The sequence below is a fragment of the Pelmatolapia mariae genome, linkage group LG20, assembly GCF_036321145.2.
Source record: "Pelmatolapia mariae isolate MD_Pm_ZW linkage group LG20, Pm_UMD_F_2, whole genome shotgun sequence".
In the NCBI taxonomy this organism is placed as follows: Eukaryota; Metazoa; Chordata; class Actinopteri; order Cichliformes; family Cichlidae; genus Pelmatolapia; species Pelmatolapia mariae.
This window is the reverse complement of record NC_086244.1, coordinates 31,066,775-31,086,889: the sequence shown is the minus strand read 5'-3', so window position 1 is coordinate 31,086,889 and position 20,115 is coordinate 31,066,775. Positions and strand designations below refer to the sequence as shown.

General features: G+C 40.3%; 2 protein-coding genes and 1 long non-coding RNA gene across 10 annotated transcripts in view; 1 reads left to right on the top strand and 2 right to left on the bottom strand.

Moving 5' to 3' along the window:
- Positions 1–3,936: 3,936 nt before the first annotated feature.
- Positions 3,937–5,829, bottom strand: LOC134619511 (transcription factor HES-5-like). Its single transcript, XM_063465355.1, has 2 exons — positions 5,195–5,829; positions 3,937–5,078 (listed from the first exon to the last, which is right to left on the bottom strand). The coding sequence occupies exons 1-2, from the start codon at positions 5,354–5,356 to the stop codon at positions 4,638–4,640; spliced, it is 603 nt and encodes a 200-aa protein (XP_063321425.1). The 5' UTR covers positions 5,357–5,829; the 3' UTR covers positions 3,937–4,637.
- LOC134619512 (uncharacterized) lies at positions 5,015–8,367 on the top strand. Its single transcript, XR_010091996.1, has 3 exons — positions 5,015–5,104; positions 7,048–7,478; positions 7,764–8,367. It is a non-coding gene; the product is annotated as an uncharacterized LOC134619512 (long non-coding RNA).
- Positions 8,368–9,373: 1,006 nt separating this feature from the next.
- Positions 9,374–20,115, bottom strand: part of ubr4 (ubiquitin protein ligase E3 component n-recognin 4) — a 51,090-nt gene continuing 40,348 nt past the window's right edge. For all 8 annotated transcript variants that reach the window (XM_063464262.1, XM_063464269.1, XM_063464263.1 and 5 more), the window contains 23 exons: positions 19,898–20,007; positions 19,385–19,526; positions 19,130–19,211; positions 18,818–18,991; positions 18,564–18,685; positions 17,055–17,252; positions 16,824–16,904; positions 16,593–16,680; positions 16,288–16,415; positions 15,962–16,069; positions 14,625–14,741; positions 14,308–14,498; positions 13,954–14,127; positions 13,757–13,856; positions 13,426–13,644; positions 13,234–13,347; positions 12,880–13,022; positions 12,636–12,761; positions 12,356–12,550; positions 11,947–12,171; positions 11,547–11,637; positions 11,168–11,330; positions 9,374–10,843 (listed from right to left, as the gene is read on the bottom strand). In XM_063464262.1, the coding sequence (XP_063320332.1) occupies positions 10,779–10,843; positions 11,168–11,330; positions 11,547–11,637; positions 11,947–12,171; positions 12,356–12,550; positions 12,636–12,761; positions 12,880–13,022; positions 13,234–13,347; positions 13,426–13,644; positions 13,757–13,856; positions 13,954–14,127; positions 14,308–14,498; positions 14,625–14,741; positions 15,962–16,069; positions 16,288–16,415; positions 16,593–16,680; positions 16,824–16,904; positions 17,055–17,252; positions 18,564–18,685; positions 18,818–18,991; positions 19,130–19,211; positions 19,385–19,526; positions 19,898–20,007 (3,156 nt within the window). In that variant the 3' untranslated portion in view covers positions 9,374–10,778. The remainder of the gene's footprint in view (positions 10,844–11,167; positions 11,331–11,546; positions 11,638–11,946; positions 12,172–12,355; positions 12,551–12,635; positions 12,762–12,879; positions 13,023–13,233; positions 13,348–13,425; positions 13,645–13,756; positions 13,857–13,953; positions 14,128–14,307; positions 14,499–14,624; positions 14,742–15,961; positions 16,070–16,287; positions 16,416–16,592; positions 16,681–16,823; positions 16,905–17,054; positions 17,253–18,563; positions 18,686–18,817; positions 18,992–19,129; positions 19,212–19,384; positions 19,527–19,897; positions 20,008–20,115) is intronic.

The window sequence follows — 20,115 nt, the reverse complement described above, 5'->3', positions numbered from 1 at the left end:
CAGGGGGAGGGGGTGACTGCAGTTAAGGACCAAATGCGTTACTGCAATAAAACAATATAAATCCCGCTTCAAAGAACACTTGAGCACTTTACTGCTCAGACAGCAAAGTGTGGAGAGGACAGAAAATGTTGTTTTTGGAATAATAAAGGCCTCGGGTATGACTCCAGGCAGTCCCATCAAAGTTAGGCTGAAGGAAGTTTAAAATGAGGGAGTAAAACGAGGTGAGAGGACAGGACAATCAAAGAAGTCTTAGATGAAACTTATTCGTCTACCACCTGTTGCTTTTCCAACTCCGCCCCACTCAAGCCTTGACATTAAGGTTTCCCACGGGGATCGCGAGTAAGGGAAAGCTTCAGCAGTGTATCTCGCGCATATTCAAAGCTACAGACGACCCAGGTGTGAAAGGAGGTGAGTGGTGTAAGTTGTCTGGCCCGAGCCGGGCCGACCAACGCGTGCGCTTCAAAATGCCCAACAAGCGATTTTTTTGCGCTTGTGTTGACGCACAGCGTGAGGCGTTTACTCAGCCTCTTGTTCCTCTTATTAAAGACAAACAGGGGCGGGAGCGCATATTAGCCATGTTTATATTTGCCCTCATATAGAAAGACAAACAAAGAAAGACCCAAAAGTGCCACCCTGCTGGAGAGAGTCACCGAATCATGAATTTATTACAAAACTAATAAATTTAGCATATTTTGCAGATATCTTTATTACTGGTCATGACTTCTTCTGAAAAATTGTTGGCAGCCTTTAATCAAAAGTCCTTGCCTCGCTTCCTCCGAGGGTCTGCAGACTCTGCTGTAAATGAACTGTGTCAAATTAGTGTCAAGTTAATGGCATTATGAGCGGGGCTGGCAGTGTGCCTCTGAGGGTCTCCATCATTGGCTGGCCCCAGATGTGAAGCTGGCCCAGTGTGAGTAGTCCCATCTCCCCAGTTTCCCACCAGCCCCCAACATCAGGCTAAATGGGCTACAAAAGCCATGCGGCTCCTCCACGCTCCGAGGAATGTTAATTGATCTTTTGTTGCAGCTCAAACAGAAACTCTGTGTCCTGGTCCATCTGGGAAAAATCAAGTCAACTGGCTTCACTGCCTGTCTGTATGGAGGTTTTGGTCTGTGCTTTCAGTTACCCATCTATAGTGCTGAGAGAAGAACTAAAGGTTTCATCACAAAGGAAGAACTACAGAGATGCAGTACTGTTAAAAGTCTTGGGCCGCCCCTTGATTTCTTTAGACTTTGCTTCCAAGGAGCCAGACCTTTTCTTTGTAATATTTCAAAGTGTCAATAGTTCTCTCTGAAGGTTTTGGGACGTGCATCTTTGTAACCAATTTTGTTTTTGATTCTTGTTTGTTTGTTAAGCTAAACTATGAGTCATTCAATAATAAAAAAGCCCCTAATTCAAGTGATGAACCAGTGTTGTGTCTACACATAAAAGACACAACACTGGCACATAGGCACTTTGTTACTACTAGTCTGTTGCAAAAACATATAATATAATATAATTTAAACCTACTTCTTTATTGAAATGTATGAAAATTGCTAAAAATAACACAGCTTGAGAGTCATAAAATAGTATATTTACACGAACAAGGTGATTCCCAAAGAGGTCTTAGTAGCGAACTTGGCATATCTCTGCCCAGTTTGAAGTGTGTCTCTACAGTGTCTTTACATCTATTTACATCAGATGTACAGTATCTGAAAGTCATGTCTTTAAGAAATAGGAAAAATTAAAGAAAAGCTTTAACACCAGATCTGATGGATGTATCTGTCCCTTCAGTTGATTCATCTACTATTCATAAGCCTCATCAGAAGTGGTCTCAGTGGAAGGGTGGTTTTTAAGAAGCCGTTCATAAAGAGGGGAAACAGAGAGAAGGCTGAGGTATGAAAAATTACACCAGAACTGGACTTAAAGTCAGACACAACAGGTCTGGTAGAGTGATGAATTCAAAGTCGACATTTATGGTTTGAGTCATCATCAATGTGTACAGAGGAGGTAAGGAGAGAGGTAAAGCTGGGTGTGCGTACAGCCATCTGTGCAGTCAGCTGGTGGTGTTTGAGAGCTTGTCAAAATTGATGAAATTATGAACACAGAAAAGTTCAGGCTGTTGTCACACCAAATATTGGAACTCACTAGATTATACGATTGTCTGTTTTTGTCTTATACACTATATTTCCATTTCTTCTTGCACATTTTTCAATGCCCATATTTCCAATTTTCATAGAAAAATCTAAAATAAATAAATGAGGGGAGTCTCAAAACTTTTGTACAGCAGTGAGTCCAGTCAGTGGCAGCATCCCCACCACAAGTCATGTAAAAGCAGCATCTGAACAGTAGAAAATGCTCAAAAAGTGCTACAGGTATTGAACAATAATTCACAATAAATCTGATATGAGAGAGATTAAAGCAGGTAAAAGGTAAATCTCTAATCTCTGGAGGTAATGAGATAATTAAAATTCACTGTAATGGAGCCCTGTTTTGTTTTTTTTCTCTCTTTCTCTTCTTACATCTGTGTGGCCCATATCAGCAGTACTACTTAAAACTGTTGTCATTACTGAAAAATCAAAAAAATCCAGTAACTTTCAATGAGCCCAGTGCTTTTTAAATCTCTTTTTTTCTCTTTGTCATCATGTCAGTGCGAAGTTCTCCTCCTTTGGAAGTTGGTGTGCACTACATGGCTGCTGGGGGTCTTTGTCTACAAGTGTGTGGGAAGACGAGTCCCCCTCCCACCAGCCGCCTGAGAGCGCTGAATTCATGCCATAAAGTCTCGGCCATTGCTCAGACCTGCGGCGGCACAGAGCTGCTTCCCGTCAGCCATCTCTCTGTGAGTGTGGTATCTCCCGTTTCCCACACTCTGCGCCTATTCACTGGTCCCAAGATGGGAACAATAGAAGTGTGTCTTGTTACACATCACATTAGCTACGGTGTTTGATCTCCTGTTAGGGGGGGGGGGCAGCTTCAGCCAGACCATCTGGCCTGGCAAACTAGACCCTGAGAAAGTCCCACATTCTCCACAACTTCAGCGTACACAAATAATTGTGAAAGACTTTTGTGGCACTTAAGAGATAATTCAAGCACTGCATAACATACAAAGACAATCACAAGAGAGAAAAGCGGCATATGTGGCCTGCTGGGGTGTCTACATACTGATTTTTGATTTTTTTTTAAGCACCTGTTGATGATTACCAGGTTGGATAAGATGACATGTTAATGATACCTGTGGTAAATGTTAGGCACAAGAAAGCAGAGACTGATTCAAAATCACCTTTAGCTAAACAAGACACTCTCCTGAATCAGTAAATTAACATTAACGATTCAAACTCTTTAGTTGCATTCTGTTCAAATTACTGTCACTTAAAATGACTTGAAAATGTAGTCATTTCGTAAGAATTATCATTTAATTTAAGCACTTGTAGAGTGCCACCATTCAGCTCCACCAGACCTGTGCAAACAGATGTATTATACACCTGGCACTATGGCAGCAAAAAAAGACAGACTTGTACTTTTTAATTGGCATCACTCTTTAAATGGTAAAAACTTGCATCTAGTTGGAGTTTCTGTTATATCTCCATTTTATTTTCCCCATTTCCTAAGTCTTTACAATGTTTAGAAGGTTTGTAGTGATGTAAGTGACTAATTACTGGAGCCATAGATGCATAAATGGTGATCAAACCACCAAATATTTAGTACTAACCTAACGAATCTTTACAAGAACCAGGGCTCAATTCTTACACTGAACTAAAGCTGCTGTCAGTTCTAGTATGACTGGATTTAAGTTTTTAGTCCCCCACTCCACCAGCTCCCCTCTCTCTCTCTCACTCTGGTGTACAGAAATGAATCGATCAGTAATAAATCAAGACATATTTAGCACTGTAGTTTTCTTTAAAAGAAAGCACATTGCGATTACTTATATTTGCAGAACTTCATCAGAAGTTTCTCATTTATTTTTTTTTCAATATCAAACTCCGCAAGGAAGCAATAAATCAGATTCTTTTTACAAAGATTGATTTCAGCACAAAAGGCCTTTATAAAAGGCATTGTTATGAAGATTTTAAAAATCCATTATGAACATTACAAGTGGACAGGTAACGGTTACAGTATCAGTATCCTTCATACACAGGCCAAATGATGGTTACAAATAGAACAAAGTATAATCGTTATAAGATTTACAATACAGGTGGATCCATGGGATCTCTCTATGGCTTGTTTTTGATTCATCAACAGCAAACTGATGAAACACGTCAATCAGTGACACTCAGCATCAGGGACAGACAGTAAACACATCGATCAGTGTCTCGGACACTTAAATAGTTTCAAACCAATGTGGTTAATATAATTCAATGATGTTTGCAAAACAAACAAAAAGTCAGGAGCAGTTTTCCCACAGGGACAATTAACGCATTCACAGAATGAGCACTCCAAATAATAAAGCGCGTATCATATATAATACACTAAATAATTTCAGTCCTTCCAAAGGAGTACTGGCACATCGTGCTGATTTCACCACAAAATAAAACACTTGACAGTATTGAATCTTCTGCTAAAGCAGAAAAAAGCAGACTTCTCTATAAGTCCTTAACTCTCTGTCCATGACGTTCACAGACGTAGTTCTCTCTCGGTTCACAGGTGATCCCGCCTCCATGTTACCAGGGCCTCCACAGAGCACAGCTGACCTGGCTTACGCCCTTGCTGGAGCTGACCTGATGGAGTGGGGAGCCAGGAGGGGAGGGGAGGTTGCAGGGACTGTGGCTGGTCCCGCTGGACGCCTGCAGGCCATGAAAGTGGCTGAGTAGCAGCCTGTGGGCTTGAGTCTGGACCTGGCAGTGGGACAGGAAGCTGACAGCCTCCTGCACGCAGTGGGAGTAACCGTCGCTAGCCGCCACCGGGCTAGAGGTCAAGCCGGCCTGCTTCTGCTGCTGGTGCCAGTTTCTCAGATATGACACAGCCATCTCCAGGATGTCAGCCTTCTCCTGCTTGGAGTCAGGCTGCTGCCTGAGGAACTCGGGCCCCAGCAGGGATTTCAGCTGCTCGATGCTGGTGTTGATGCGGTCTCTGCGTAGTTTCTCTACCATTGGCTTTCTCAGCTGAAGAAAAGAAGAGGAAAAAAAAGGTATTTTAGTCAAATTGAACATTGCTTTTAATTGAATTATTTGTACCAACACAAATCCAGTTATGAGACTTTTCTGAAAAAAGTATTTACCTTGTGAGCAGGGGTCAGGTGTTCCTTGTTTACTTGTCCAAAAACAGAGGGAGCCATTGCTGTGGAGTCAGGGTCTCTACTCGGGTTGAAGAGCTGGTTGGATCTGAGCTGCGTTCTCCTCTCCTCTGCCACTGCCCTGTATTTATACACCCAAATCTCCATATGAATGTGTGAGTCTTAGGCTTGATGGAGTTTCTCACAGTCCCCGGGCCAATGGGAGTGCTGGGAAGGGCTTTGAGGAACGCAGGGCTGCCACATGCTCAATGAAGTGTTTATAGCCGTGGGGACAATGAGTGTGTCTCTGGGGAGCAGGTGGAGGAATAGACTGCAAGAGAAAGAGCCCGGAGTGGAGTGGGCAGAGGGAGGGGGGCTGAGTGGGGGTAGATGGGAGACTGACCCGGTGCTTGTGCTGATATGGGAAAGTGGTGACCCCAGAGGGAAGCATGCCGCTGTCTCATGTCATCTTCGCCGCCATGTAATTGAAGACAAAGTGCCTCTGCCACCAGGCACACGTGGGTGTTACAGCGGGCCAAGCATTAGAGAAAGACCAACATGCAGCCACTTCCACCAGTGTGAAATGGCAGACTTTCCTCGCAGAGCTGTGCAACAGGTTGAGGTGCCTCGAAGATTCAAAGAGAAAGAAAGCAACAGATTTGCAACTTAAAAATATTCAGCTGAAAAAGAAAAGAGAATATTTAGACTATGAATATTTAACCCTTTTTTCAGATAATCTGATTAAACTGTTATATGTTTATAAGGTGTTTCTTAATTCAAGGTTTAGTACAATCCTTGAGAGACAGCTGCATAATCTGACCAAATCACTCACACAATATCCAGCCCTGATGAAGCTGAAGTCATTTTTTCATTACATTCACCAATCTCAAGCCTTTTTATAGAGATTTGTGTGACATCTAAAGACTGTAGAGCTGATGCAAAGTGTACTCTCTCAGTTACAAAAAAGTACTGCCATTCAAAATTTGCCTGTTGTAATGACTCATTAGTGATCCCTTTGATGTTCAGTTTGTCAGCTTTAATCTGATGAACGTGATTAGAGCCGTGTGTGAATTGTAAAGTGCTTCAGCTTTAAGCTTTCACGCTCCCAGCGCATGCTGACACATCAGGCAACCCCCCCACAAACTCATGCAGACAGCCACACTCTCATTCACTTTCCCTACCCCACACACACACTCACACACCCACACAGCTGGCTGACCTGCATGCCGCTGGCCACGTCTCAGTCACACGCTCCCTTCCTGCCTGTGTGGAACGTGGGAGCCGCTGTGGTCCCAGGCTTCCCACACTTCAGTGTTTAATGACTCTGAGGCCGCCTGCACAAAGGAAGTGTGCCCCATCACACAAAGATTGAGTGACCAACCCCCCCTTCGAGCCCCACTAACAACACATGCACGCACACACTCAGGAAAACGGGGCTGTCAACAGGGCTTCCAGGCACACCATCTGGATGGATTGTATGCCATTGTCGGCCGATCAAGCGCGGGAGATGTTTACCGTGAGAATTGGAGAGGCTGAAATAGAGACAGAAAGTTAAATAAGAAGAATAGGGAGTGTGTGTGTGTGTGTGTGTGGAGGGTGGGAAACTTTCTGGATAGGATGATGAACTTTTTTTTAAGAATCTGTGAATAAAAAGGTGCAAAACTCTTACATTGTTTGACATGAAAAGTTGAGAAAAAAGTGAAAACCACTTCACTTTCTCAGGTTGTTGCAACAGAAAAGGGATTATTCTATATTAAAGACTAATATAACAGGTACTAACAACACTTAGATTGTCTGTGATGATGCTTTTTGTTGCCCTCACATAGATCACATTTCCAAAAATGTATCTAAATATTTAGGTTGCCTATCTGGAAACTCTGCCCACCAATGGACGTATTTCTCATCCAGGAGGCACGTCCTCAGACAGATGTTGTCCTCCACGTTCCCACCACATATCACTCCCAGTGGATACAATAACAAGGATATCTCCCTCAACAAGGGGCAAGCAATGGGCCCCTCCCACCTGTTTGTTTGGATTCGGGCCATTGTACCCCAATGAATTCAACTAATTCATTCACATCCTATTGTATTAATGCTGCTTTGTGATTGGCCAAACACTGTGAGAACCAACATCACATTAAATCAGTGGGAAAGTTGGCATAAGTATATAAATGAGGGAGGTCTTTGTGGGTAAAATCATAACCCTGAACGTTTTCTTGTAACCCACACGGGCCTGGACTCGCGGGACGCCATCCGACTGCATATCCGCCATGAGGGATCAACACACAACGTAAGCTCGAATACAAGAAACTTAATGATAGAAGTAGATCATCCTAGGCTTGATCCTAGTTTTGAATAGGCGTCACAGCAATGTTTTTTTCCACTATCTGTGAATTTGACTCAAAAGTGATTGAAAGTTTTGTTTTTTTCCTTTTTTTTTAATGTTGAATGAATGTTACCAAAACCATTTCTACATGTGCTGTCATTATTTAAGCATGCTGGTAGTTTTCTCTTGGAAACGACTCAATTCTCTGCATCTACCACTAATCTGATGTTTCTCCATCTCCTTCCACAGCCTGTGTAAGATGATGAATTTGGAAAGGAAGTGCACAGACAGAGCAGTGAGGCTCCGCTCCACGTTAGAGAGCCATCTAAGCACTGGAATGATCAGCTCTGACGTGTGGGACAAGACGGTCTCCTTTTTCACAGTGAAGAAGGCCTTCATTTTCCATAATGGCTACACCAAATCCTCCAGAGAGGCCATGAGGCTGTTCCCCTCACCTTCTGAGGATGTGTCGCCTTTGTGTTGCCAGTAAGAAGTGCACCGAAAGAGGGTTGAAATACGAAGAGGAATACAAAATCTAGGGATTTTTATAAACTTTTTTCTCCAAATGTCTTCTTAAGCACAAATGGTGGAAAAGATGGGAGTTCTCATTATCTGACTACCTGCACCATGATCCTATTGGTCATTGTACAGGCCCTAGAAATGTGCATGTTATGCCTTAAACCTAAGTACTTCTTAGAACTTTAAGACCATGTTATTACAGTTTTATTAAACTGAAAGTCATATTCCTTTGTATAAAGGGTAAAAGTTATTTTTATGCCAATGCATACTTTTTGTAAATGTTTAAGATATTGTCAGTCATGTATAAAATTTGTTGCTGAAAGCCATAAGTGAAAAGTGCAATGTGCTTTCCTGTGCAATTTTAAGTAAAATGACATGTTTTCCCATCATGTGCTGCTTGTTTTGCTTTCTAACAAAATGGATTTAAAAATATATATATGTATTTCTTTATTTTGTTTGCTCCGGCGCTTTCAAAATGTAAATGCTTAAATTATGATTCTGTGTTGAGCCCAGAAAGGTTCGACTTCCATATCTTGCACTTTAGTGTCATACTCAATGTCACCCTCTAGTGTGCATTAATGCAACAACACTTCACATGTGATCCACAATTATTCAACCATGAATTCTCAGAGCTCTGCTTTAAAGCTGCAAACTTAAAAGTGCTCTTAAATACATTTCTGGAGTTTTAACCCTCTGTGCATGAAAAGAGGAAGTAATCAGACTGGGGACTTACCATCTTACACCACTACGCACATGCCTACATTTTTAATGAAAAGTATACTGATTGATGTAAAGTGCTGCGCAAAAGGTCTCTAGCCACCCTTCATTTCTTTACATTTTGCTTGAAAAACTTGGAAGTAGGTGCAGCAGTTAGTTGAAATGTGCAAATATATAAAGGGGAAAAACAGATTGTGCAGTTGTAAGTCTTCCTATTCTTCATCTAAACTATCAGGGAGCATTCTTGTGATATACTTTAAGTAGTCTTCAGGAATAGCTCTCCAGGCTTCTTGAAGCACCCAGGATCCAGACCTTCAGAGAGCCTGGGGAACTATTCCTCAAGACCACCTAAAGAAGTTGTAAGAAAATATGCCGCCTTTGAAGCAAAATATAAAGAAATTAATTTTAATGAATCCGTCAAAGACTAAATCAATCCAGCAGATATGAGATCCAATTTAAACTACACTTTCCACATTATTTAGAGTTCATTTGTATTCTGTGCATGTTTACAGACAGCAGTGTTATGAGCACTGTCATACGATTAAAGGAAACAAAGGTGCAGGTTTTAATATTTTTTTTCCCCAAATGTAGAAACCAGCTGGAACAGAAGAGGTTACCCTGAATCAGATTTGGAATTATTACGGCTTTATTAATCATAGGCTAAATTCAAAAAGCAGACATTCAGCAACAGTTAAACATCGTATAGCAGCGGGAATAGGTGAATTGACAAGAAACTGGGTGAACTCCACACCATGCATTCAGCTCTTGAGTACAAGGGTGCTGTATTAACTGTAAGTTGAAAGTTTGCTCAACTGTTGAGGGTAAAAGTGAGACTTTGCTTTCCAGAAATCTGTTCTGGAAACTGACGTGTGTTTCCAGAAATTTTGAGGAAAACCAAAACCTAAATTAAAGAGTGCAGAGAGGCTCGAGAGGAAAAAAAAAAGTCAAAACAATTAGTCAAAAGAGAAAAAGTGTAAAGGATATAATGTAGGTCTATGTTTATTATTCATTTAGACAAGTCTGGTGTTTCATTGCAACAGATGGAAATGTTTTCATCAATCCAAAGTTTACTTCATCACCAAGGCATAGCTTTATGGAAGAAAATAAAACACTTCATTGTTCTTTCCCCCTCTTTGCTTCCAAGGTTGATAAAAGAAAAAAAAAACCCAAACTGCTTTTTTGTTTCCCTGTCCGTCACTCAAATTCCAGTTAGACCCTACATGAAGATCAAACAGCAAAAGCCCAGAAGGACAGGTTAGCTTGCAACCATGTGACAGTGAAACCTTCTGCCATTTTAAAAAACCCTGACCAAAAACAAACTTAAAGCAAAACAAAAATGGAAAGAAAAAACAAAACAAAAAAGGAAAATGAGATAAAATCAAATGCCACTCTTCATAGGTGGTGGGTCAAATACCCAAAACATTTTAGTTATTGTACCCCAAAGAGAGGGGGAGGAGTTTAAAGCCAAAAGATAGGATCACAACAAAACAGAATTCGTAAGCTGTTCCCATCAACAAAAAAAACTATTATTTCTTCTTTTCACATGAATCATTAAATTCAGCTGGCCTTTTTTTTGATAATCTACGGCATCATAAAGAGACAGATGCCTTGATGGTGACAGCTGTGAAGGGTTGTGGCTGGGTGGTCGGCAGAGCCCTGCTTCTTTTTTCTCAAGCTTCCTGAAACAAAACAAGTTGTGATCTCAACTCTAGTCTGAAAGAGTTTGAATCAAAGTGTAAATTTTGTGTGCCCTCCCCAACCTTTGACAGCACAGTGTTTCTGTGTTAAACTTTACAGAGATGGATCTTTTCTCTTTTTCTTTGTTGTTTTTTTTTTAAACTACACATAGTTTCTGCTTAAAGATAATTTGAAGATGTCATATGGGAGTGGGAGTTAAGTAGGAAGCGTGGTGTATACACTGTGTGAATATCAGTGTGTAAAAAGTAAATTTTTGTTCAGCTGGTAGGTGTCCAGATGATAATTGCAGGGGCGTTTTGTGTTTGAGGGGTTGTGGTTTGAGGTTGACCATTAGGGCAAAGAGTTCAACAAATCCTGCAGGAAGAGGTCCGGGTCTGGAATTTCAGAGAGGAGACCTGAAAAACAAAGAGTTTAATAGTAACATTCGACCAACACCACAGTTTATTATTCACACCAGAAAAGAAAGGTCATAAATTCAAAGAAAAATGGCATCAGAGAAGACGAAAATCCACTGTGAAGCTTGTTTATACTTCTGCACTGAATAATGCAAATCCTCTGATTCACTGACGGCATTTATTTGGGATGGATTTCACTGAAATTTCACTACCAAAACTTTCTTTTTTTGTGGGCTTTCTCTATCTGAGATGATTTATCTTGTCTAAAAAGAAGTAGTATCAGAATAGTATCAGCCAGAAACATAGGTGTGTGTGCATACTGACCTACAACATCAAAGAACTCTGACAGGGATTCAGCGGGCATGAGTTCATCCTGGAAAGCCCTGAGCACACGCTCTGAGGCCTCATAGATGGGCATGTCATTGTGACGGACATATTCTGCCAGTGAGAAGGACCAGCCGCCCTCTGTGTTGCTGGTTGGTACCTTCTGTAAAAACAAAATCAAGAGCAGAAGAGGGAGTTACAGTATATTATCTAATTATCTAATGTCAGTGTTCCCATTAGATTGAAAATGTCCCTAAAAAACCCCCAAAACAAACAAACAATATTCTGAATTCTGTTTTTACAGGTAATGATTCCTATCCCCAAAATTGAAAGAGCATAATACCATCGTTTTACAGTATTGACAGGCAAAATACTTTACCCTGAACATGTCGTAGACCAGGTCCACCAGGCCCCAGAAGAGAAGAGGTGAGCGATACACTGCATATTCCTTTGGTGTTTTATCTGTGAGCCTGAGAATAGATAAGAGAAGATGTGGATGAAGACCGTCTGAGATAAATAATGGACACAACATTCAATGTTTGTTCCTTTTTCTTTTTAAATTTATAAACACCTGCTTTACTGGTCAATACTCACGTCTTAGATGTATTCAAAATAACATTACACTAGTGAAAAAGTTTCCTGTTGGAATTATTGGCAAACAAATTAATAATTTGGCACTGAACTTGCTCCCTGCTTGAAGGATTTAATTAATATCACAGACAAAGGTGCCCTGCATTGAGTGTAAAACAAATGGAGACAGGAAAGGAAAGGTCTCATACTTGTTTGCACAGGCTGCCGAGACTTTACGGGCATGCGCAGTGACCAGAAGTCTCCGCAGGAAGTACAGACGAGAACTTCTCCACCGTTCGGGTGGCATGATGTGCATGGCCAGGATGGTGTAATAGTGGGGCCCTTCAACTTCATATGAGCTTTCAACCCATTTCTCACATGGTTGCTCCTGGAAACTCTGCAGGTTCTTCTCCTCTCGGGACGTAGCCCTTGTACTACAGTGACAGAATTTGCAAAGTGAAATAAGGTGAGATGGGAATGAGAACTATCAGCTGTAAAGTCAAACTTTGGATTTGTGTTTTATTTTAAGCCTCATCAGTCCCACACATGTATCAACTCAGCATTGATATTGAGTAAATGTCTGCAAGTGTTTTCTGTGCACATCAAAAATGTACATACGTGTTGAGGACATAGAGAACAGTGTGGATGATGTAGGGGATGAGGTGGATGTTGCTCTCTCGACCTCCACCTCCTGTGTCCACGCTGAATGACTGCTCAGTAGCAAAGCGGAGGAACAGCAGTTTGGTATCGTGGATGTTGAGTTGGTATGTGGGCTCTCGCTGGCCTGTGCACTCCTGAAGATATGTGTTGTGCCTGTGCAGTAAAAGAATTTGGCTGAAGAAATTGTGCCACATGAAGAAAATGTTCTCTCTAATTTATGCTGATTTTTTCTTTTAACCTTGCTAGGCATGTAGCAAAGGCTGATTCTGGCACATGTGGCCCCCACACAGGAAGCAGACCATTGCACTTGGTGTTAGCATTCTGGAGAGCAGCACTGTCCCATTCCTCTCGCCCACGAGCCAGCCTAAAATAAGTAAAAATAACAGGCATATATTACAAAAAAATGAAAAGTGGGGCTACAGAAAGAATGTAAGGGGTACTCTAAACATCACCACAGAGTAAATGCTGGTGTTTGTAGCTACCTGACTGCTGCCAGATGGCAGTCATAGTGGACTATGTTAAAGTGCGACACAGTGCTGTAACCCTGCTGCTTGCGAGGCTTGTTTTCAAATTCCTCCAAGGCCACACGCTTTGTGAAAGTGTAAATACCCAGGACTTTGGTTGGCTAGTGAAAGAGAAACAAGAATGAAAATGAGAACTGAAAACAACACAACAAATTTCAGCATGCCAAGAAAACCAGCAAATCAGACTGATAAGAGTGTCATTTTAATTATCTACAATTTGGCTACTGATACTTTAAATAAGGATTCCAAAATCAGACGTCTTCAGTGTTAAATAATGTCAAACTTCCCTCAATCCTGGATGTGCTTTTATACCTGGAACTTGTAACCTTCTCTACAGATACAGCAGGTCAAGCCTGGTTCCTCTATCAGCTCTTCCATTTGCTTCAAGAGTGAAGTCTTTGTCACCACCTGGCCCTTTTCATTGGTCTGAAAGGCAAACACATAAAGCTTACAATAAAATCCACATTTCAATTCAAGTCTGTGGTAATAAAAAAAAATAAATACCGTCATGCCAAGAGTTCCCAGAGCCTTCTGCCTCATAGCCATAGCCATACGCTTTTTCTCAGCTCTGGTTTCTCTGCGGGCTGCTTCAATCTTCAAGTTGACGTCACTGTGTTCCCTCAGAGCCTCTAGAAGGTTCTCTGCTAGAGTTCCTATGCCTTCATCACTGGATACCTGCTCCAGCTTGTGCAAGTTTGTTATTGAATCTGTGCCTATGAGCACCTAGACAAAAGAAGATGACACTCAGTTATATTAGGGAGACAGGTTCATGTGTTTACAAAAAGAACTGTCTGAGTTGACTCCAGTTTAGTCTAATATTCAAAGCATCCTGTACCTGTGTGGGGGGATGCTGGGTAGCCAAACCACGGAGAAGTCTGAGAATAAAGGGTAGAGCAGGTCTAGAGAGGAATTTCTTCCAGACATCAGCATCCAGACTGATGAGAGATTTCAGAAAAACAAAAAAGAGGTTTAAAAACAAAAAATTCTTGCATCTGTACTTGTATACAAAATATTTACCTACAAGAGACCTACTTTTTGGCATTTGGGATATGCTTCTTCATGTAGTCCAGTGCACTCTGTGTGATTCCTATTTGCAGAATAAGATCTTTCAGTTGATGGCCGTTGCTGTTATTTTTGATTCCAGCAGCGATTTTACAGAAGCAGTCCAAAAACACTTTGTCATCAGCACTATGCTCCTCGTCGTACCTTAAAGAAACAAAACACAAACACAAAAACAAGAGTCAATTTCACTAAATTAATTATAAAAGTGCCCATAGGAGCATGGCTCTCCTACAAAGATTAGCCCGATTTATCCACTAAAACATAAAATAATAGCCCCTTTAAAGTCTTCATGTGCTTATTAGTAAGTAAAAGCTGAGTGCTCACTTGTCAAAGTTGCAACACGGTTTGAAGCGTTCCACCAAAATCCTCATCTTCTCCAGTTCGCCAAATGACAGGTATGGAATAATGCGCAGAAGACCCTGGAGCACGCTGGGGTTGGAGCGCACAAACAACGTGTTGATCTGGTCTAACAACATGACAAGCTGATCTTTGTCTCCTGTAAGCAGAAGGTTACCCTGCAAAGGAGAAGACAGTTTCTAATTAAAAAAACAAAACAAACCACAAAACCGCAATTAAAAGGTCTTTTTCAGGGTATGATTTTATGATTGTGGCAGAAGATACAATTTGCTTCAGATTGTTACCTTGTCCTCTGAAATCTCAGCATTGGCCTCATCCAGAATGATCTCCATGATGCTCAGGACTTGCTCTGCTATGGAGGCTCCACCACTATCCTTACTCTCTTGTTCTGCCACTAAGGCCTGAAGGAAAAATAACATAAAAAAAAAAAATCTCTCTCTCTCTCTCTATATATATATATCTCTCTCTATATATCTATATCTATCTATATCTATATATCTATATCTATATATACATATTTATTTATTAGGGGTGCAACGATACACAAAATTCACGGTTCGGCTCGATACTTTGGTGTCACGGTTCGATATTTTTTCGATACAAAAAAATGTTCATGCCTTTTTAATTTGTCATTTAATAAAATTATAAATATATATTTTAACTCAAAAGTACAGTTTTTAAATTTAATGTTGCTGAAACAACAAAGTAATAAATCTATTTGATCGAGAAATCCCTCATCTTTGGAAAAGAGAGTTTATTACAGAGAAATGGCTCTTTCCAAAATAAAAGCTATACTATACGCTTCTTCTGGGCTATATTCTCAGCAGCATATTAAACATATCAGGTCCCCATAAGGAGAATCATGTGCTAACGGCTGTCTAAATGACTCGGGTAAAGTTTGTAGCATGCGTGCTTGTTGTTTTTGTCTGCTTCCACTTGTCTTTGTACTAGGATGATGTCGGCGTAAATGTGCAGTCATATTCATTGTGTTCCCACTAGTGCTGTCAGCGTTAATCTCGTTGAAATGACGTTAACGCCACAACACGGCAAATCTCCGTTAACGAGCTACCGCGGATCACCCCGTGCGTAGGGGTGGACGGCGTCAACACGTTAACAAGCTAACTGCGCTAACGCACTAGTTCCCACCAATGTAATTGAGCATTGCGTGGCACATCCGACATACTGTTTTACTTTTGTCCATGACGCGCTTACCTTCAGGGTCATACTTCACATGAAGACCAAAATAGTTCCAAACGCCAGATCTGAATGAGGGTGGGGGAGGTTCAATTTGCCATGTTGCAACGAGCTTAACTTCTGTCTTGCTAGCTTGCGCTGCGCTCAGTGGATCTGCGCTCGACAGTGCAGCCTAGGCGGAGTAGTCGAACGCAGATCCACTGAGCGCTCAACACAGACAGCATCGTCAGAAGAAAAGTTGATAAAATAAATAAAAAATTTTGTATTGTTCGATACACATGCGTACCGAACCGAAAGCACTGTATCGAACGGTTCAATATCGATACGAGTATTGTTGCACCCCTAATATATATATATGTATATACACACACATACATATATATACACAATCTGGAAACTGAATCACAACAATCAGCATAAGACTCACCAAGTTTAGAGTTCCCAGCATGACGTTGAGTGTGTTCATCTCTGGTTTGACAAGCTGTTGCCTATTGATCTTCACTTTCACACAGTAACTGAACAACTTCAGCAAAACCTGGGGGAGAAAAAAAAAAGTTTTAATTCTAATTTAGGGCACTATATGAATTTAATTCTAAATGATAATGACATATATATTCTAGATAACCAGCATTTGTTTTTACTAATTCAAAAAAGAGTTCAAAATTACAAATAAATTACAGTTTGCATTGATGATTGGAGAATAAAGAATGGTATTATTTCAAAATGCTTTCTGACACAAAAATACTGTCTTACAGTGAGCAGATGTCTTCCTTGTTTAAAGTCTTTGATTCCAGACAGCCGGTTGAGCATACACTCGAGTCCTCCACACTGTGCCATCACTCCTGCCATCTTGTACACTTCTTCATCATCCTCCTCCTCATCTGTAACGAGGTCAATTAAAACATTTGCATCTCATTCTGTGCATACAGGTACATATAATGGCCAAGAAATACATACAGCAATAATTATATTAAGGGCAAAACCTGGTAGATCTCACATAAACGAGAACAAGCTTGACCCTAATTATGAAGATACACCAAGTTAAAAGCAAATCAAACCTGTAGTTGAATCCAGTGACTCTATGAACTCCTCAGTAGCATCTCCAAGTAGTCCTCTCATACGATAGATGATTCTCATTGGCTCACCCTTTTTTGGGGGGGTGGGGAGACAAGGTCAGTGGGTTCTCAGTACCATTAATTCTTTAAAGGACTGTAAGCATTTCATGACAATTTGTATGATTCCAAATGTTTGTAAAAGTGTAACTAATTCATAGAAAATGTGAGTCTCACCTCATTTGTAGGACACCACACCTTCTTATAGACCTCTGCCACTGACAAATCCAAACTAATGATTTTGTTGTTTACCAGAAGCTGAAAAACAAAAACAAAAAAAAACAAAAACAACAAAAACAAAACAAAACAAAAAACACATCTGGTAAATTTTTCTTGACCTGTGTCACCTTTTATAATTTCACAAGAAAAGGAAACCTTCAAAGCAACTCAAATGTAAGGTTACTTTACCTCCATGCCACTGTCATCTTCAAGAAGAGCCACCAGGTCGCAGTCTTGGCAGATCTTGTTTTTGATGTCCCTCATCAGAGGACCGATGCCGGGCTCGTTGCTGCTGTAGGGGTTTCCTGGCATGCGACCCTGCAAGAAGTCCTCTTGCTGAGGATCCTTTTCCAGCGTCACAAAGAACTCTGTCACCTCATTCTCTTCCTAGATAGTGAATGAAACAAATGCTCCAGATTAGGGCAGGGCAATATGGCCAAAAATATTTATCACGATATATATTTGAAAATTTGCGATAACGATATAATTGACACTAGACAAAATACTTTACAACTCCAAAACTTTATTAGCGCAAAAAGAAAAAAAAAGAAAGAAAGTATTTTCACTTAAACAAGCAGCTGTTTTTTTATGTGCATTAAAGTTATATAAAAATTTAACAGTGCAAATGCAAATTCCTTGCTGATGATTAACCAAAAGGCATTTCCAGTGGAAATTGGCTGACATATCCTCAGCATAACCATGTATAATATCCACAAAACTTAAAAAGAGGTTATACACACAATACGGTAATATTATGTTGAAGCACAGTACGTATCACTCCGTGAGGCTCCTGACTACGGTAGCCGTAATGCTCCGACAATCCGTCAAGCGGTGCAGCTCCGTAGCTTAGCAAAGTCGTACTAAAACATTTTTTGACAGATTTTCGAGCGCCGTGTACCACATAAATCAGTTCGAGGTCAGTAAGCACAACCAGAATTCATACATAAGAATTATAAGGGGCACTGTCAATTTTTCAGAAAAATCAAAGGATTTTAAGAGCGACTTATTTTCCGAAAAACACGTTAATAACAACGGCCTGCTTGCACGCTCTACAAAATTGTGCTTTGGTGTGCATCTGACAGACGAAAGCCAAACCAGTTCCACACCACTGAAGTTGCACCATTTCTATAAACCAATTCTGGTTCATCTGTCATTCAACGATCCGCTTTCGCCCTTCTCATTCTCCGTCGCCGCCATGATTTTTCTGCCATGTGCGTATGAAAACAAAGGCACTGCGCGTGCGCGTTTTACCCGTATTCTATTGCGATATTTCATTTTCTTATCATTGCCTAACATTATACCGGTATTACCGTGAACGGTATGATATGGCCCAGCCCTACTCCAGATGAAAACAAATTCTGCTTCAAAACAGTTTCCAAAATTACACAAACACGTCACTTCTTCGTCTTTACTCACAACTCAAAGAATGAATGTTAAAACACAAACTACACTCAATCTAAATATATTTGTATATAATACAAATATTTGTATATTTGTATATAATATAACAATTTGTATATAATTACTTCTTATTACTTGATCATTAATCTCAAATGTCAAGAAAGCAGCAGGATGTTGCACTTGAAAGCCTTCAGTCAAATGAAAATTACTTGAATGACTTAGTGAAAATTAGTGAACATTATATTAAAATTTAAGAAATTATTTGTTGCAGCTCTAATCGAGGTAAAGGCAACTCACAGGGTAGATGATGCTGCAAAGTCTCTCAAAAATGAACACAGGTGTTCTGTAGTCATCCAGGTTGTACCGCTTTGCAGTCTCTATGCACACTGCCATGAAAGCTTTGGTTTCAGACTCAGTTCCTATGAACAATACAAGACATACATTTAAAAAAAAATATTAAGCACAATATGTACAATATTCAGTTGACCAAATAAGAATATTATTATCTTTTTAAAAACATAATTAAATTTATAATTATTGTCAATGCTCACCTGTCGTCATGTCTTCCAGCATCTCAAGTAGCATATCCTGAGTTTCATCAATGAGTTTGGTTCGCTGAACCACCAACTTCCTCAGGCACAGATAACCATTAAGCACCGTGCCGACCAACCTACTTTTGAAATGCCGCTTAATGGACTCCACTTCCACAAAAGATGACAGCAATCCTAAAAAACACACACAGAACCAAAAAAAGAAGATTCGGGAAAGTCTGAATTAGCTGCAACTTTACTTGTGGTATAAAAGTAATGTGTACCACTCAATCTGTATATATGCTGAAAATCTAAAGATGGAAACTAACATACCAGTCAAGCTCTTGAGGGCGTAGCCTTGCTGCAAGTCTGTGCTCAGTGTAGCCTCCTCTAGAGCCAACAGATTGGCTATTTCCTGATCATAGCAATAAACAAGATAAGATACTGAAATAGGAGCACTTCTAATGGATCTAGTGACACTTTAGTTGGTTCAAATTGGGAAAGGAAGAGGACTATGAAGATGCTAAATTAAAAACACCAGTGTTTATCTGACTATAAAATTACATTCTTTGAACGTTAAAATAATACCTTGGTGATCAGGTTGCCAATGTAGGGCAGGACTCCCCGGGCAGCCAGATAAATCTTCCAGTGTGTTGGCTTAATCAGTTTCTGGTACAGACCCAGATACTCCACTGCACACTCTCCAGCGACACTCAGTTCATCCAGATAACTTAAAGAAGGACAGTTGTTTTAATCACTTTAACAGTTTTCATCCTTTTGCTTGAGAAACTATGCAACAAGTGAGCTGCCTGAGATGCATTTTCTTTCATTTACAATATTAAGCATAGAATTATGTTCTTCTTTAACACTTTATCTGTAAAGTATTTAAAATAATATTATTTTTCTGCCCGATAATTCATTTTCCAGCAAATATAAAATCATGGAAATACATGATAAGAGCTATTCATCTTTAATTAGTTATGCTATATTGCTAAGTATATCCAAATTCATTGGAATTATCAACCTAATTTATGTATATGAAATTCAAAATACAGCATGTCATGTCTGTTAGACTTGCTGGCTTTCTGTTGAGACTCGTACCTGGTGAGCAGGTCCAGGACCTGTTGCTTGCGGCTGGGAATTGTGGTAAGTGCCTCCACAATAGTGCAAGCTGCCTGTCTTGCAGCCTGGGTGGCAGGTGTGAAAAGAACCTGCAAAAAGTAGCGCTAAAGTTAGCATTTTTTAAGAAATTGCATTTACCGGTTTGTGAACTAACCAACAAAGCAAACAACATTTTCCTGATATTTTTTTTTTTTAAT